The 18,659-nt window shown below is 51.8% G+C and overlaps 1 protein-coding gene across 3 annotated transcripts in view; it reads left to right on the top strand.

Annotated features, from left to right (window-relative positions):
* The window catches only part of DAAM2 (dishevelled associated activator of morphogenesis 2), a 42,816-nt gene extending 26,717 nt beyond the window's left edge, over positions 1–16,099 (top strand). The window contains exons 14-26 of one of the 3 annotated variants that reach the window (XM_040983316.1): positions 1,367–1,474; positions 1,713–1,721; positions 4,254–4,285; positions 5,086–5,238; positions 6,374–6,458; positions 8,068–8,174; positions 8,254–8,342; positions 11,689–11,857; positions 11,986–12,093; positions 13,466–13,526; positions 14,854–14,985; positions 15,454–15,624; positions 15,878–16,099. In XM_040983316.1, the coding sequence (XP_040839250.1) occupies positions 1,367–1,474; positions 1,713–1,721; positions 4,254–4,285; positions 5,086–5,238; positions 6,374–6,458; positions 8,068–8,174; positions 8,254–8,342; positions 11,689–11,857; positions 11,986–12,093; positions 13,466–13,526; positions 14,854–14,985; positions 15,454–15,624; positions 15,878–16,099 (1,446 nt within the window). The remainder of the gene's footprint in view (positions 1–1,366; positions 1,475–1,712; positions 1,722–4,253; positions 4,286–5,085; positions 5,239–6,373; positions 6,459–8,067; positions 8,175–8,253; positions 8,343–11,688; positions 11,858–11,985; positions 12,094–13,465; positions 13,527–14,853; positions 14,986–15,453; positions 15,625–15,877) is intronic. The other 2 variants (XM_040983318.1, XM_040983317.1) reach the window with 2 other exon arrangements.
* The last annotated feature ends 2,560 nt before the right edge of the window (positions 16,100–18,659 follow it).

An 18,659-nucleotide genomic window follows, 5' to 3' on the forward strand; every position in this document is an offset into this window, starting at 1 on the left:
TCAGCCAACCTCCTGCCTGCCTCCCCTCCCTCAGTCTGCCTTCTCATCTCTGCATCTCTCATCTCCCTTTGCAGAAGCCTGGCCCCTGTCGCCAAGCTTTTTCCACTACCTGTGCGTGCACATGTGCACACACATGTACACACACAATCAACACTTATACATAGCGGTTGTTTCTGCCATGAAAAGAATGCGTCTGTGTTGGGCTTGGCTAGCTGCCTGTAAGCCTCGCTGCTCTGGGTTTCCCAGGCCAGCATTCCGCAGGAGGGTCCCTGGCCTTCCAAAGGCCACAGGAATGTAACCCGCTCCCCTCCCCCGCCGACTCTGGCCTAGCCTCCCCTTTGCAGAGTTTAAGAAAATAAAAGTGAGTGGAAGGTATGCTTCTGTCTCCAAGCCTTGTGGAGGGGGTCATGAAGTAGGACAGGGAGGCAGCGTGAAGGTCCCAGGCCGCCCTCCAGCCCGAGGGAGCTGGGAGACTGAGAAGCGAGCAGAGTTCTAAGGAAGAAAAGTCTGGGCAGAAGAGGGGTGGAGAGCACTGGCGCGGCTGACGAGGGCATGGCTGACAAGGGCATGGCTGACGAGGGCACGGCTGACGAGGGCACGGCTATGTCCACGGAGCCATTGACAGGGTGTTGTAGGATTACTTGGATCTGTCCATGGCTTGGCTCACACTACTTCCCAGGTTGCAAAGCTAGGGTCCCTCACATAGGGAATGCAGTGCCGGCAGAAAAGGCCTCAGGGTAGACCACCTGGGAGCCCATCGCATGTGAGAGGCATGGGGACATATTCCCTGGGGTTCACTGACAGTGCAGAGGGGTGGTGGCAGAGTCTGGCTGGTCTGAGAAGGGTCACTACAGGTGCCCATCATTGGTACCTGTCCACCTCTACATCTTGGAAAGTAGGGGAAGGTCTTGGAGAGAAGATTACCACCTTAGGTCCCCAAAACACAGTCTGTACAGAGATACTGAGAGTCCCAAGGATGTGTGGGTCCAAATGCTTCCAGGGAGTCCAGCCAGCCATAGGAGCAGAGCCAAGCCAGCCTGCCTGAGGACAGTGAGGGCTGGGGCCAGGGCTCTGAGCAAGGTGTCTTTGGCAATTACTCATTCACTGCTGTAGCACACCCAGGGGTTTCTGGAACATTGTTATATATGGCCTCCCACCCAGGGGGACAGAGGTTTATCTCTGACTGCTATCCTGGAGCGAGGGTTGAGGAGGGGCCAGGTGGGCCCATTTTCTGAGGGTTTGAGGGCACCACGGTCTGTGGTGTGGGAACACAGGTAGGTTTGGGAGGCCCCAGGCACCCCCTTGGTGACGGAGCCAGTTCAGCCCATTCATGGGGCTGTGTCCTGACTCTCTCCCTGCATCTCAGGAGCGGGTCCCCGGCACCGTGTGGAATGACATCGATGACATGCAAGTGTTTCGTGTCTTGGATCTGGAGGATTTTGAAAAAATGTTCTCAGCCTATCAGAGGCACCAGGTAAGACCCTGTCCCTGCTGGCCTCTTGAGGCTTCGACGTCTGCTCTTGACCTGTCACACCACAACACCTTCAGTCAAACCTCAGCCCCTTTCTGAGTTCCCTCCTACCTCCTTCTCCCTCCCTCACACGTAGACTGAATGATTTATTCTGTACAAGGTGCCATGTTCTCATGGAGGTTGCAGATGTGGCTACATCTGCATTCCATGATGTTAACAGTTTACACAGCAAATGAAGAAGTCCTGTCTTGTTCATTTCTCTCTCTTTCAGCCTGGGGATGGTCACTGTTGATCTCTACTCAGTTTCACCTGGGATTTCAGAGCAATACCTAGAAAGCATTGTAATTGTTTGAAAAAAAATTATTTGAAAGGTAGAGCGATAGCAGAGACAAAGATCTTCCATCTGCTGGTTTGCTCTCCAGATGGCCAAAGTCAGAAACCTAGAACTCCATCTGGTTCTCCTGTGTAGGTGGCAGGGACCCAAGGGCTTGGTCCATCTTCCACTGCTTTTCCTGGCATATTAGTAGGAACTTGAATCCGTGCTCAAAGATGGGATGTCAGTGTCACAAGTGGCAGTTTAACTCACTGCACCACAATGACAGCCCTGTGTTTTGTTTTGTTTTAAATCTGTGCGGAAATTATTCCCCAGCCATAAGGTTTTGCTTCTTTAGTGTCATCTGAGAGCTCTTTCTTCCACCATCTCCTTGTCTGCTTTAGGAATCATTTCTTTTCAGCGAGCGATATCTCAGTGTGGCATTGGGGAGCTCAGGTGTGGGCTAGCCTGACCATAGCATGGCAAGTTTAGTTTGTTTGGATATGTTCAGAGACCCTACCTCCAAACTCTTCAGCTCAGCATCCCTTTCTGCAGTTTTAAGTGTGTGTGACAGGCACTCGGCACACTTATTGGATCATGACCCAATAGGGCCCACCCAGCTGCTTGGTCTGGGCACACCCACCAGCTCCACCATCATAACAACGGAATGGTCACTGTTCATCTGTCAGGCAATCGGTGGTTTTCCAATGTGCATTGCCTTGGTGGCCTGGCAGTTTCTTGGGCATTCTTATAGTGTACTTGCAGATTAGAATATCTTGATTGGCACACTTTCATGGGGTTTTCTGGGTCAACTGAATGGTAAACCATTTTTACCCATCACTTAAGGTCACTTCCAGGAAGGAGGACATTGCTTTTTGAACTTTTCTTTTCCTAATTTTTTTTTTACCTCCCAACACATGCTGAGCCCATTAAGCAGAAGATGCTAAACTTGCAGGAAAGGTAGAGATGCCACTCTGATATCTAAGTGACTAGAGGTCAAGGCTGGTCCCTTGGTCTGCTCGGCAAGTTCTGTGTGTGGACAGCTGGACCAGTAGGACTGGTCCTGGAGCCCCAGTGGAAGGAAGGGGGCTGGGTTGGTGATAGAACACAGAGCATTCCTGAAGCAGGAATCTCAAACCATGCCAGGTTTTGCAGGGAATAGCTATTTCATGTGAATGCCAGTGTCTAGGGCATTGGATTCTCTGCCCTTAATTCCAGGAAGCATGTATAGATGCAAACCTATGCCAGGTTGGCATGACCACAGGCCGCAGCCAGGGCTGCTGGAGCTGGCAGGCATGCTGAGCACTGGTTCTTGTGAGAACCAAGCTTCCTGCAGGGGTGCTGGGAGCAGAGGGAGTGGGGCAGGGGGTGTGTCAGGCATGGAAAACACACCCCTCCTCCTTGTCAAAAGGGTTTCCTTCCAGGCCAGGATTCTGGCCCTGTCCACCCAGTTGCCAGGGCTCCAAAATGAGCCAGGGCAGGGTTGGTCCAAAAATAGGGAGCATGGGGTTTCTCCGCTGAGAGAGATGAGAAAGATGAAACCTGGAGGATCTTGGTTGTGTTCCTTGCTGCTCTGAACCCACTTAGTCCAACCCCTGCTCTGGGGCCAGGCTCGCGCAGGCTGCTGTGTTTCAGTATGCTACCCACTCCTTGGCTCACGTCTTCTGGCCACGTCTTCTCGCCTCAGGGTCCTGGGCACTGAGTTGTGGGTAGGGGAGGTCCTAGGAGCTGTAGTCTCTTCTTCATGCCCTAGTTAAGTTCTGAGTTGGTGGCTTTCGCTCTTCAATAGGAGGGAAGGACACAGGTGTGCCTAGTCCCCTGTCTCCCTCACTTTAGACATTTGGGGGTCAGGTCAAAGGCAACGAGCAAAGGAACAATTTCAGCGACACTTGCTTTCCATTCCTCCCATGAGTACAGCGCCCAGCGTTTCCAGTCCCATTTCCTTTAGGTCAAAGACAAACTTGTCTGGGGGGTATCAAAATTACCCTGTGCTCTAGCACAGCACAGCTCTTCTCAGCAGAAGAGAGGAAAGGATGGGAGTCAAGGGCAGGGTGGGAGAGCTTGTCCCAGGCTTCCCCTGGGGACAAGCTGCTCTCTCTGAGTGCATGCCCGCTAGAAGCAACTCTTGTTGGGTATTGTATCAGGTCCCTGTCACATCCTGAGAAGGTCTCACTGGAATGAAGTGGACACATGCATGCTGAGGGTCCCCACACTGTCCTACTGGTCCCAGGTCCCTTAATCTCTTGGCTAACCTTGTGCATGTTTAATTCTCTGTTGGCTGTGGCTGCTACCTGCCTAGGAGCTGATAACTAATCCTGCCCAGCAGGTGAGTCACTTTCAGGGTTCTGAACACTACAACTTTCCAGTGCTGTCCTGGGCTGCTGCTGCATACTAGGCCCCAAAAAGAGAAGGCTTTCTGTCTGCCTGGCCTTATTGCTGTTCTATAAAGGGGCAGGAGGTAGCCCCTAGAGGGAAGGAAAACTGTTGGAGAGGGGAACAATGTAAACTCCTGGAGCAATGAGGTGAATGCTGGATCAATGAGAAGACTTCTAGGTCTCTCAGATGCCAAGCCCAGGGCAAGGGCTTCCTGCAGGGCCACACAGGCTGGGCATTACACATTGCCCGGGGCACAGTTCACAACGATACTGATGTGAGTGGTGGTCCCCGGGGCCTGTTGCATGGAGGGTGTTCCCAGAGGAAGGACATTCCACTGGACAGTCTCTCCAGACTCCCTCACCAGGGGCCACAGACAAGCAGGGAGAGCAGTAAGAGCTCTGACTCTTTGGGAGCCTGCGAGCTGGAATTCCAGAGGAGAGAACTCCACCTGAGGTTCTGTCTCACTTTCCACACCTTTGCATTTGTGGATGCCCTTGTCATTGGACTTGTGGGCTGAAGTTCCCAGGGGCCAGGAGCTGTAGCCTGATAGGAGAACTTGGAGCCAATGTCCCATCTTCTCCCTGGGAAGGGTCCTTAAGTGAAGCGCAAGAATGGGGGTTGAATCTGTGGGTGACATGGTATGCATGGCATATTTCCTAGGTCCAGGGGGATTGGTCACACCCTCGCCTAGGGGAGCAGCCCCTTGCCTATTTTGCCCAGACAGGATAATCTCTAGAAAGGGTGCCACTCACTGCTCTCTCCTAACCCATTCTGGCCCATGGCAAAGTCCTGGGCTTTCCCTTGAAGTCTGTAAGGACGCCCCCTTCTCTGTTTTGCCTGTCCTCTTGTCTGTCTGCCTGGTCCTCAAGTCAGGAGCATTTCCACACCTGCAGGAGGGTAGACCCTGGAGGTTGGGCTGGAAGAGCAGTGGGGAAAACACTCAAGACTTCCCCTTGGCTTGTTGGTTGCAGAAAGAGTTGGGCTCCACCGAAGACATCTACCTGGCCTCCCGCAAGGTCAAGGAGCTGTCGGTTATCGATGGCCGGAGGGCACAGAACTGCATCATCCTCCTCTCCAAGTAGGTGCTGGCCCACCCCGCCCCACCCCACCCCACCAGACTTTCCTGGGATGGGGGAGCAGTTCTGGGTGGGATGGATCAGTCCCCTCGGGTCAGAGGCGCTGGTCCAGGATTAGGCAAAAAAGTGGTGGAAGCAGCTACCCTGTGGGATAGAGGTGGCTCTGGAGTGGGGTGATGGTACTGCTCTAGAACCCTCTCCTGGGAGCCAAAGCTGAGCAGTGGCTTGGGGCTTGTCTCCAGCCACGAAGCTCCCTGAATGGCCTCAGCCATGTCTGGCCGTGGAGCTGCTCTCAGCCCGTGGAGGCCATGCTCCATTTGGGCCACACTGGGCAGCATGATGTCAGTGTCCAAGCATTTCCCGGCACTGCAGGACAAACAGGGCAGTGTGTGCCCCAACAGCGCAGCTTCTGTGCAGGGCCTGCCACCCACACCAGGGTCAGAGGGCGCTACCTCCTGTACTATTCTTGGTGCTGCCTTCAGCCGTTGTGGGGTGTCTTCCCCCTCTGTCTACCCTCTCTACAGGCCTCAGCTTCTCTCATACCGGCTGGAGGAGGGATGGTTCTGAATCTTGAGGATTCCCAGTAGATGTGCATGTAGAGGGTGGGTATGGAGAGGGGTATGGGGGGTGGCTCACCCCTCTCCGAGCCTGGAAGACTGATGGGACAGCCGGGTGGGAGCTGACACATTGCTGGAGACCAAGAGACATTCCTCCTTCTTTGAAAGGAGAGAAGCAGGAGGTTGGCACCCCTCCCAGTCCCATTTTACCTTGGAAGTTCAGTAGATTCCTGAGACCTGGGGGAAAAAGAGAGGGCTTGAATAGCCTCCACCATGTCTCTTCCATCTCACCAAAGATGAACTCTTTCCTCCCAATGCTCCCGTGAGCTCCCTGGAGAGCAGGAGACCAGAGCTGCCAGTGCACTTACAGGTGGAAATGCTCCTGAGTATACGCGAGGATCATGGAGGCTTAGCCTGGTAGACTGCCGACCAAGATGGCAGGGAGCGCTAGCGGACGTGCTCTAGGTTCACGTCTAGGAGAGGGGGGAGATGGAGGCTGCACCTCCTGGGGAGGGAGGCTTGGGGTTGACCTGAGCTCAGGGACAGGGCTGGTTGCTCACTTGGGTGGGTTTTGCTCTAGGTTGAAGCTTTCCAATGAGGAGATCCGGCAGGCTATCTTGAAGATGGACGAGCAGGAGGACCTGGCCAAGGACATGCTGGAGCAGGTAGGACTCTCAGAGTGAGAGGAGGGAGGCAGAGCCTAAGAGGCAGACCCGTCCCTCCCCAACAGCCTGCAGAGAGCTGAAACTCTTAGGACAACGAGAAACCAGGCTGAAGGAGTTGGGGGGAAAGTTTCTGGAAACTTTTCTGGGCTAATCTTTCCTGGGAGAAGGCTAGAAAAGGCTGCATCTTTTCCAACATCCTGGAAAGAGGTAGGGGGTGTCATCCTCCATGGGTCTCAGGGAAAAATCAGGATAAATAACTGTTATCTTCCCCCAGTCTCTTCCTCCTAGTCTATTATCTCCTTTGAGAAATCTCAAAAGTACCAATCCAAAGCACCAATAGTTGGGTTATTGTTAAAATTAGGAACTTCAGTCCATCAGAAAACACAATTACAAAGTCAAGATAACAAACCTATCTGCTGTGTGCATCCAAGGCATCTTATAAAAACTCATAGAAAAATTTTTTTTATTCCATTATCCACGGACTTTTCAAGCTCCTTAGTACGTAACCAAGATTTCCTATTCAGCGTAAAGAACTCCACAAATCCAAGAAAAGGTGAGGAAGGAAACTGAAAAATGAGCAGAAGATTTCAGCAGGGAACTGGTGAAAGGCCACCCGCAGATACCAATAAGCAGGTGAAAAAATGTTCAGTGTCAACCAAGTTCCATCAGAGAAACCCAGGCCACCACCCTGAGTAGGTGGCGCCACACACCCAAGAGAAGAACTAAAATTAAAAAGACTGACAACACCATGTGCGGGCCAGGATAGGAAGCAACAAGAATCCTCCTTTAGCACAGTCCTTTTGGAAAACTATTTGGCTGTGCATACCAAAGCGTAAACACACGCCTACTCTATGGCCCCATCATCCCACTCTATAGCAAGTCAAGTACAAATATCGATCATAAGGCACACATGAGAATATTTATAGCAACAGTATTTATGAAACTCCCAAGTTGTGAGCAACTCAACCACCTGCCAATGGGAAGGCGATCCTGGAGACTGGGACGTAGTGACATCACAGACCACTACTCAGCAGTCAGTAACACAGATACTCAGGACTCACTGCACAGACAACCCTGTCGAGTAAAAGAAGCCAGTCACAAAAGGGGACACGCAGCACTAGTTCACCCCCATGAAGCTCACAGGCAGGCAGACCTAAGGCGGCAGGCTTTGCTGGGGAGGATACATTAGGAGCTGGGGGTGGTTTATGGAGGTGGCTGCGTGTGGCAGAAAATTTTGCCAAAAGGCATTGAACTCGCTCATTGACAATGAATGTTTTGTGTTTTATATAAATGATACCTGGTGAAAATGTGCCTCAAAAGAGAAAAATCACCAAAAGAGTGTACCCTGTGTAAGATACATTTCAGTTCTAAACGATGAATAATAGCTGGTAGCCTGCCACTTCCTTTGGGCAGACAAAAGGAAACACCAGACTGTCTACGCGAGGGGCCCTCTCTGAAGCCCCCCTCCTCATCTTGAGTAGATCTGGCATCTGGGCTTCTCCTGTGCTACCCCATCCCACCCCGTCCCAGCCCCCACCTCCAGCTCCAGGTGTTAGACTTCCTCAGCCCCCTGCCTCCAGCTTGTCTGACTTGCCCTTCGTCTTTGAAGCTCCTCAAGTTCATCCCGGAGAAGAGTGATGTTGACCTGCTGGAGGAGCACAAGCACGAGATTGAGCGGATGGCCCGCGCCGACCGCTTCCTCTATGAAATGAGCAGGTGGGCCAAGCAGGGTGCTGCCAAGCAGAAGGGGCTGGCAGGGGCTGCCCCAGCATGACACCATTCAACCTGTCCACAGGATTGACCACTACCAGCAGCGTCTTCAGGCTCTCTTCTTCAAGAAGAAGTTCCAGGAGCGACTGGCTGAGGCCAAGCCCAAAGTGGAAGGTAGGGCTGAGGGTGGGGGAGGTCTGCAGTGCTACAGTATCTGGGAGAACCAGGGTGGAGAGAGTCCACGGTCAGAGGAGCAGGGGAAATGCCTGCCTTACTCTCCAATGTCAAGGACAAAATATAAAAGTGAAACTATAAGCATCTGTCCTTGGGACCAACAACTCGTCACTGCACCTTATGCCTCAGCGTGCACTCTGCAGGGTAGAGCTTCTTTTGGCACTTGTTCCATCCTGAGACCAAAGTGTTGAGAAGGCAGTAGCAGCCAGGACCTGGAACAGTGTGCCTTGAGCTGCTGAGCTCATCGAATCCACTCGTGGAGAGGTGCTTGGTTAGCAGAAGACCTCTGGGCATGTCATTCGAAGTGCGAGCTGTTCAGGAAGTAGACGTTTGCCTTGCTGATCCCCAGAGGCATTGATTTTGTGAGTTAGGGCAAAACCCCTTCAACATGGGTTCTTTCCAAGGGGGAAGTTTGGGATTCAGTGGCAGCCACATACCAGAGGTGTGTGTGGTCACATTTGGGTCTGAGAGCAAATCCCATGAGTGAGTGCCACCGTGCACCTCTGTGTGTTTCTGGGCTCTCATCTCTCACATGGGGCTAAGCCAATTGTTGTGTCACATTACTGATGAGTGAGAGTCAGTGTCAGAACACAGTCGCTGTTCTTCAAAAATCCATTCCTTCCCTGGGTAGGAGCCTACTCGTGGAGAGCGGCAGGAAGCTATGAGGAAGGGCAGGGGTCAGGATGGAGGGTGAACTTGGCACTTGAGAAGGGAAGTCCCAGGAAAAAGCAGTCAGGCTCACCACTATGCCTCCTTCCCTCTTCTCCATTGGATCAGCAGAGGAAAGCCACGGCGCCTGTCACACCCAGTGCTAAGGGTGATCCCAGGAGCCGAACAGAGCATAGCGCCCCCTGCTGGAAAAGCCTGACTCCCCTGAGCTGTCCTGTCCTGAGAAGGGTCCTCCTGCAGTCCAAGGAGCTGCTTTGTAGATGGTTCTGTGCGCAGCGTGGAGTTTGCAGAACTCAAGGGAGACATTTTCTATAGTGTGTGTGGTGTGGACTCTGTCTCCCTTCACATGAATGTATGTGTAACACACACACACCTGCACAGCAAGGTGTATGCAGACTGTGGTCACAAGCAACCTGTATGAGGAAGAAGGATGGGTATTGTCTCCTTGCCCAGGTGATGAAGGAATCCTTATAATCCTCATGACTTCTTTCCAACCTGCTGTAAACTGCCATTGGGGCATGAGGCGCAGATAAGGGGTTCAGCCTGAGACAGATGTGCTCAACTCTGTGTGTATCTAAAGTCAGAAGAGCAGTCATGGGCAATTGCTGTTTGCAGGGAGATTTCATCTTAGGCAGTTGTCTGCTTGCAGAAGCTTATTCCTGAGCTCTCCCTTATATTGGTCAGGGGATGCTCAGGCAAGAGTGCACCTTTAACATCAAGTGCAGAGAACAACACGTGTTTGGAATAGCAAACCTGCTGGGAGGAAGGTGGGGGGCGCTGTTCTATGGTTCAGATCTGTAAGCATTGCCCTGCTGTAGCTGGATGGTCTACACTCCATGAGCTGGATAGGGAAGCAGTACCCAAGGTTGAGGAGTTGACTGGAGTGGAGGCAAAAAGATGGTTGAGGAGTTGGAATTCATGTTCCTTCTGCCAGTCCTCCCAAGAAGCAATCCTGAAAGAGCTAAGGGTTAACCTACCCTGGCAGGGAGATGAGCTACGAGCACCTACCCTCCCAACATCCAGCAAGCATGGGGCTCTGAGTTGAGCTGCAGAATTTGATTATTTACCTATGAATATAGTTATGAACATATTCTTCTTGGGTATATTCTTGTATGTCTATATTCATGGCTGAATAGAGCAAATTTGTCAATTCTTATTTAAATACATGCACAAAATGTAGTCAAAATGAATATGGGTACAAATATAATCCTATGAATACATTCATGATTGGATTGTGAAGGTGTCTAAAATGTCAGGATTACATATAGAAGTTTACACTGATTTCCTTTGAACTCTTACCGCTTTCTGTTTTGCCAACATTTTAGCACTTTCAGGATTCCTTTGCAAAATTTTCAAATGTCAAATCAACTTTAGAAAAGCTATCCCAACCAATATGTATTGAGATTTTCATAAGTAGGGTGTTTTATTTGCAAAACTTTATTGAAATATGACATGCATAGAAAAAAGTACATAAGCCTTGATGAATCATTATAAAGTGAATCCACCTGCATAACAGACACCCAGGTCAAGAAAGGATGTTTTCAACGCACCATCCCCTCCCCTATCAATCATTACCCCACTTTAATTATCGCCCCCTTTCTCCTCTCTGATAATAGCTGTCTTGTAGATTTGTCTGTTTTGTACTTTGTATAAATGACATAATCTAAGAACAACAATTATATGTCTGCTGTTCAACATTAGTATTCTATGTAGCATTAAGTTGTTAACTTTCAGTGTTCCATTTTACTCATGATTTATGAAAACTGGAGCGGGGCATATGTTCAGCCTAGCAGTTAAGATGTCTCCATATCACATCAGAGTTTTGGGCTCCAGGTTCTTCTTCTAGCTTCCTGTTCATGTGCTTCCTAGAAGGCAATTCAAGGGCTCGCATCTCTGCCACTCACATCAGCCACCTGGACTGAGCCTCAAGCTCCAAGCGTGGAGCCTGGCAGGGACCACTACAGGCATTGGAGTGGATGAATGCATGAGGGTGCTCTATCTCTCTCAAATACATGCAATTTGAAAAGAAAAAGCAAAACTGGGAACACTGCAGACACTAACGGTAATGCTGTTTTATAGATGATAGAACACGCATGTCAAACATCTTAGGAACTTCTGCGAAGCTTTATTGAATGTCTGATTTTCACAGCTGCTTTTCCTGGAGTCTGCTAGTATTTTGCCAACATTTAGTCAAGTCATTTTCCTTTTTGTCTTCCCAAGGAAGGAATGTTCGATTGAACATAAGCCAAAGATCATAGGGGGATTTAATCATCTTCTCACCATTTTAGATAATCGTAGTCTATAACTAGTAGGCTGGCTTGATTTATGTGCATTTTTCATATAAGAAACAGATCAATAGCCCTTACATACCAGAAGAGAGGTCTTCACACAGCTTTTCTCAGCAAAAGCCAGCGTATTCTGGAGAGCAGGTTTTTTGGTCAATGGCCTTTGGGTTTGTGTCTGCTTCCCCTCTGGGAGGGTGGTATGGCTGGAAATGCTGAGAAGGGGGAATAGTTGGCAGCCCCTTTCTGCCAACATCTTGCTGGGGTGCTAGGGGTCCAGCCGTCCTGGCCCAGTTTGTACAGGGCTCTGAACTGTCCCCGCTCTCCCCTCCCAGCCATCCTGCTGGCTTCCCGGGAGCTGACCCACAGCAAGCGTCTAAAGCAGATGTTAGAAGTTGTCCTGGCCATCGGCAACTTCATGAACAAAGGGCAGCGTGGGGGTGCCTATGGCTTCCGGGTGGCCAGCCTCAACAAGATTGCTGACACCAAGTCCAGTGTCGACAGGTGAGGACCCATCTGTTTCCTGAGACCCCTTCACCCCCAGCCCCATCCTTCCTCATCCCCACTTCTGTTTCTGAGCACACAGCCTCATTGCCTCGGTCCTTTGCCACTGACACCATTGTCCTGTGCAGGAATATCTCTCTGCTGCATTACCTGATCATGATCCTGGAGAAGCACTTCCCAGACATCCTGAACATGCCTTCCGAGCTGCAGCATCTTTCGGAAGCCGCCAAAGTCAAGTAAGGGGCAGGTTCCCTCCTGGGCTGCCTTCTGCCTGTGTCTGCACACACTCTCAGCTGAATGTCCTCCTGTAAGCCCTAGGCTGGGAAGACTAGGAGTGACCAGGATCTCAGGGTCTGCTTTTGGAAGGACCAACCAGAGCTTCTTCACTCTTAAATACTTCTTCCAGAAAGTGCTAACAGAGGAGTGAGGAAGTGAGCCAGGGAAGGAAAGTATGCCTTATATTACTATATACATTTATTATTATATACATAATAGGTATATTACTAACTAGTTACTCCCTGTGGAAAGTAGAGCTTGGGTCCCCAAAGGATTTAGTCACAGAGCTGGCTTTGGTTGGTCTACATCAGGGTCAAAGATCTGTGATGGTTGTATGACATCTCCTGTCCATCACTGGCTGGGGGTTGTGGATGCTGGGCATCGGTACAGGCAGAGGGGGCTTATCCATAGGAAAAGATGCCCAGGTGGTTGGAAGAGCCAGGGCCATGTGCTGTGCTGGCTGCTCCAAAGAATTACGGAGCAACATCTTCCTAACCAGACCTGAATACCAAGGTAGACAGCAACCATCTGCAGTAGAACCAGAAAAGTAATGGTGTCTATGCTACTAATGGGTATTTAATGCCTACTGCACATGAGGTGCAGTATATGGTTAAGAACTCATATGCATTACCTGTTGTTAATAGAAATGGCTACAGTCACACCTTATGACTGTGGTATACATTCTAAGTTATCTATAGGCAATTTTGTGGTTGTAGGACTATCCTGTCGCTAGGAGCCAAAGTATGCTGTGTCACAGTCAACTTCCATATAGTTTTCAGTAGAAATAATCAAAGTAGTATAGTAAGTACACAAGCCAGAAGACAATGGCTTGTTATCAATTACTGTCTACTATACTGTGTGTCATGGGCCATGCTTTTACACAAGTGGTGGCACAGCCAGTCAGTTATGCCAGGATCTTCTGCAACACATTATTTCTCTTCCTTTCTCTGTCTCTCTTTCTCTCTCTCTCTCTCTCTCTCACACACACACACGAGGGATGCATTGTGTGACAATGTTAGGATGGCCTCTTCACAGGGATTTTTCAGGTCCATTATAATCTGATGGGACCCCAGCTATACATATGATCTGTGGGGTGTGACAGTCCACATTAGTCCAGAGGCCACGTGCTGGAAAGCTTCTGATGAACAGTGGGAACTTTGTGGTCTGAGTGTCTGCAGCACTCTAGCTTTGCCCGCTCCCACCCACCCCCGGTGGTTACAGAGGCACAGCCAGAGTCCTGGAGGGAGGTCGCTGATTCTGAACTGTTCCCTGCACCCGTCTGGGTTCCTCAAGCATAGTTGTTTCTCTACCCCACCCCCATCTCCCCTGCAGCTTGGCAGAGTTGGAGAAGGAGGTGGGCAACCTGAAGAGGGGCCTGCGAGCAGTGGAGGTGGTGAGTACCTGCTTGGGCTGTGGGGACACAGTGCTGGCTGCCATCCGTGTTGTCAGACCTGACAGTGGACCCCAGACACCTACCTGGTGTGTTTCTGTGACCCGAGCTCCCACCTGGGGTGAGAGGACACTGGGCACAGTGAGCACAGCCCTCAGGAAAGGGTGACTGGATTACCTGGGTGTCTAACACGCTCTACACTTGGCTGTGCAATAAACCAGAGTTGTGCGGTTGGGTTGGATCCTGGTGGATTGCAGCCCTTGCAAGCAGGCTCAAGGCAGGCAGTGGGCAGCACTGGCCCCAGCAGGTCCTTCCTGCTCACTCCTCCCCATTTCCCTGAACTGGTAGAGGCTCTCTGTGTCTTGGTGCACTCAGGCTGCCATAAAAGAACACGCTAAACTCTGGAAGGCTTGTGGGCAGGGGAAGGTGATTTCATAGTCCTGGAGAGAGGCAAGGCCAAGTTCAAGTTGCTGGTGGATGTGATGTCTGGTAGAGACCTGTGTTCTCATAGATATGCCTTCTCATTGGGTCCTCATGCAAAAGAGACAATGAACAAGTTCCACTGGGGCCTCTCTTGCATGGGCATCTATTCCATACCTGAAAGCCTTGCCCCTGTGACCTAATTGCTTCTTTCTACCCTGGTCTTGGGCCTTAGGAACTCAACATGAGAATTTTCACAAGGAAGTTGGGGAGGTGGGAAGGGCGTGAGACATGTAAGACTTCTGGTTCCCACCCTCCCTGCACTGTTCTCTCAGATCATCCTAACTCTGGCTCAGTACTGGGATGCCCTTGATCCATTGTGCTTCACAGCTGGAAACTAAAGGCCCTCCCCATCTTCACCATGCCTTGGGGGAGGTGGAGGGAACAGGAGAGAAAGAACTCAGAGTTAGATGGAGTCAGGAAAAGGGTAGGAAGCCAGGATTTAATGTCTCATTTTGTAGTCCTGGGAAGGGTCCTTACATTATGGTCCACAAGCTAGCCACACATGCCTGCACAGGGGTCTCTGTCCTGTGTGTGAAGCACCGAGGCCAATTCACACGCAGTGCAGAGCATGTGGTAGTCTGGTAGTCTATTGATGAAAATGTTCCTGCCAATGTCACTGGTCCCAGACTCCACCTTGGGTCACAAGGCTGTAGTAGAAAAAAAAAATGGTAATGATGGGAGAGGGAGGGACAGTGGCAGGTGGTGGTCAGTGATGGCCCCACAGTCTTTGTCACCCTTGGAATTGTAAAACTCAGGGTGCTGACTCATCTGCAGACAAGCTTGGCACCATGGATGGAATAAACGGGCAGCCCTGAACACCTTGTTCATTCACTTCCTCGCTCCGTAGGAGCTGGACTACCAGAAGCGCCAGGTGCGAGAGCCCAGCGACAGGTTTGTCCCCATCATGAGCGACTTCATCACAGTGTCCAGCTTCAGCTTCTCCGAGCTAGAGGAGCAGCTAAATGAGGCCCGGGACAAGGTAAGGGGAGGGGGTCAGGCCTCTGCTAGATGCTTACCCCACTTAAACCCAACCTCACTGCAAGTAGCACTTCTAGCAAGTTGCCAGGAGCACACATGGAGTGGTGGGGACCTAGATGAAACTGAATGGGTTGAGTTAGAGATGGAGGCTCCCAGGGCCATTGCAATCATGCCTGGCCCAGCAAAGGGGAGCTAGTCCTCCACCTCTGGGAACACACAGCACTCCCTAGAACACTACAAAGTAATTCTATCACCATTCCTACTTCTCAGGGGAGAAAGTGGAGGCCCAGGAAACTCATATAACTAACTCAGTCACTAGATGATCTCATAGGTCCTTTTTCAGATTTCCAAAAGCCCCGTCGTCATGTTCCCAGTCCCCTGCTGTAGGAACAAGAGGGGCCTCCACTACAGGTCAGCTCACTTTGTAGGGGGAGATGACCCACGCCAACCTCATTATCTTCCTCCGCAGTTCGCCCAGGCCCTCATGCACTTTGGAGAACAGGAGAGCAAGATGCAGCCAGATGAATTCTTTGGCATCTTCGACACCTTCCTGCAGGCCTTCTCAGAGGCCCGGCAGGACCTGGAGACCATGAGGAGGAAGAAGGAGGAAGAGGAACGCCGGGCACGCATGGAAGCCATGGTGAGAGGGCTGGGCTGGAGGGAAGTCTGGGGCTGTGGCATGCAGGCTGTGGGCAGGGTAGGCAAGAAAATGAGGCACAGCAGAGGAACCCATGCCAGCCTAGGAAAGAGGCACAGCCAGTGACCTGAGCCAAGCCAGGAGTGGACAGTGGGGAAGCAGGGGCATCGGTGATGTAGAGGGCTATGGGTGCCTTGCCCCTGTCCTGGCCCGTTGCCCCTGAGAGGCTCTCAGCTTGCCACCCTCCACCTTGCAGTTGAAGGAGCAGAGAGAGCGGGAGCGGTGGCAACGGCAGCGGAAGGTGCTGGCAGGCAGTGCGCTGGAGGAGGGTGGCGAGTTTGACGACCTGGTGTCAGCCCTGCGCTCCGGGGAAGTCTTCGACAAGGACTTGTGCAAGCTCAAGCGCAGCCGCAAGCGGTCGAGTGGCCAGGCCCTGGAGGTGACCCGTGAGCGGGCTATAAATAGGCTAAAGCATTGACCCGCGGCAGTGGACAGGCTGCACAGGAGACTGGGAGATCACGGCTGGATGCTGGTGAGCTCAGAGCCCTGGGCTGGGCCCTGGGTTGTGGGCTGTGTGTGGCTGGACCAGGCGTATCCCTACACTCACTCAAGGTGCCCCTCCCATTTCCCCTGCACATCATTCTTTCTGGATCCCATTCCCTACCATGGGACCATGACGTGTTGGCATTGCAGACCTCACAAGCCCCGCCCTGCTTCCCTTTGCGGTGTGTGTGGTGGAGCAGTGGTGGGGTACGAGACTCCAATTCCTCCAAGAGGAGGCATGATGGAGCAGGTCTGTGGGTGTCCACTCTTTGGTTGGAGAGAGGCACCCACCATGTGTTATCAGTTCTGGTGGGTGCCAGGAAAACAGATGCTCGCAGTGTTACACAGGGACCAAAGCCCTCAGGACAGAGCAACTTCCATGTCACAGGTTTGCTGGCTTCTCTCTCTCTCACGTTTCTAAGTCCCTCTGCCTCCCCCTGGCATCCCATTTACTAACCCACAATCAGAAAACTCACCAGAGGGTTCCTGTGACCTTGGTGTACTGCCAGGTCCTTGATGGGCCCAGATTGGTAGTGGTGGTGGTACAGTTATCCAAGGACTCTGTTCTTTATCAGATCTGTACCTCATGCATCAGGCTCCTGTGACAGATCTGTGTGCCCCTAGCCCTGCCAGTGCCACCTGATCATTGTTATAAAGCCAGCTGACCAGACCTCAGGTGTTGCCATGGCGTTCAGGAAGTCCTGTTGGCCCAGCATCCAGGGCAGCAATTGCAGGGCCACCTGTGCCCCAGAGCTCCCCTGTCTGTCACTTAGATCCTTGCTCTTCCACTAACACCTGTGTCTGCACAGGAACTGCAGTGCCTTTCCACTTATTCTAGTCCGCAGGGGACCCCTCGGGACATGTGCTTGGCTGAGGTGTGCCCTGTGTGTGCACGCTGGGTCCCAGGGTGGCCACTCCTGGAGGCGTTCAGTCTAGCGGCAGGGCAGATAGCCAGGCAGAGATGTGATGGAGGTTGGACAGCCAGCTGCACTGCCTGAAGAGGCCAGGGGAGGGCAAAGTCCCTAGTTCCTGCATTGAGTTCAACACAGGGCCCCCTTTGAATCTTCCCACACCTCCCTTACATGTGGGGCGGCAGCTACAACCAGCACATATTTCCTTCTAAGAGGAGGTGTGTACAGGAGGCTCCATCAAACCTTATTCTGGATTCACTCCCACCCCAGTTCACCATGCACCTATGGAGACCTGCTCCTACTCCTTGCCTTCTGGGTCTCTCATCTTCTGATCCAATCCCCTTAGCACTGTCCAGGGACAGCCTTCGTGGGCAGGGCCCACTCTCCTGTCTTCTGCCTTTTCGCTGTCAGATTCCTGGTTGGGGGTGGAGGGAGGGGCTGGGATCATAGTAACTGCAGAGGAACAGACTCAGTTGGCGAGCCCAGAACGTGTGTTGGTTCGAGGGAGCGGTGCTTGTGCTCTGGTGGCAGGGGTCCGAGCATGTGCAATGGGGCTGTCCTGGAAACCAGGTGAGGATGAGGTGAAGGCTTCTGTGGGGAGTGACTGGGGGGAGCTTCAGGGTCACCGGCTGCTTAACCAAGGGCCATCTCTGCAGGAGGCAGGGAAGTTCTCTCCCCAGCAGCTAGCCAGGCAGACATCGGCCTCACCCACAACAGGCAGGGTTGGCGAGCAGCATGTCCAGGGGTTGGCGCTAGATACGATGCACCAGGCAAGACAAAGACTATGGCAGTAGTTCATGACCTGTTCGATCCTCAGAAAAAATGAGTTTGGTTTCACTGTTTACAGAGGGACACATACAGTCCCCACAGCCCCCATCTTCCTCATCCCCCCAAGATTTCTACTTCTATTTATTAAAGTTCAGAGTTGGCCCACGGCTCTGGTATTAGATGCTGCAATGGCCAGATCTCCAACAGTGCCTTAAGCCAGTGATCGTCATGGTCAACTCAGCAAGCAGGGGGCTGGTGTCCATGAGAGGGGGCTGAGCTGGTCCTTGACAGGTTAAATGTTAACTCTTACTAGCATGTTCCTTGGTCTTATAGTCCCCAGCTGTCTGTGTTCAATGCAAAACTCGGTCAAGTTTGTGCAAGCTGTTTCCTTCTAGCAGCAGCTCCTGCTGCTCCCCCGGGACAGGAGGAAACCTGCAGGTAGAGGGGTAGGGTCTGGTCTGGGCTCTCCCCACGTCCATTCCATGTCCACCAGCTGGCCTGTCTCCCCTGCCCTCCATGCCAAAGCTGCTCTCACCAGCTGCCTCAGACACCCAATGAGGCTCATGTACAAAATCTGCCATGTCCTTACCTGTACCTTTTTAATAAGAATATATTGTCATACTAAAAATATATATATTAAATCCATACCAATCCCCAGTGTGCCTACCTGCCTGGAAGCATGCTTCTTCCGGGGACGGGTTGGAGGGTGTGGTGGGCATGTCCAGCGGGGCACTGGAGCCAGCTTAGCTGTGAGAACTGCTGGCTTACAGTTCTAGGAATCTCACCAAGCCCCAAGACCTGGAGGAGTGCCGATGG

Source organism: Ochotona curzoniae, unplaced genomic scaffold (genome assembly GCF_017591425.1).
Source record: "Ochotona curzoniae isolate NIBS_2020 unplaced genomic scaffold, NIBS_Ocur_1.0 contig_3819, whole genome shotgun sequence".
Lineage (NCBI taxonomy): Eukaryota > Metazoa > Chordata > Mammalia > Lagomorpha > Ochotonidae > Ochotona > Ochotona curzoniae.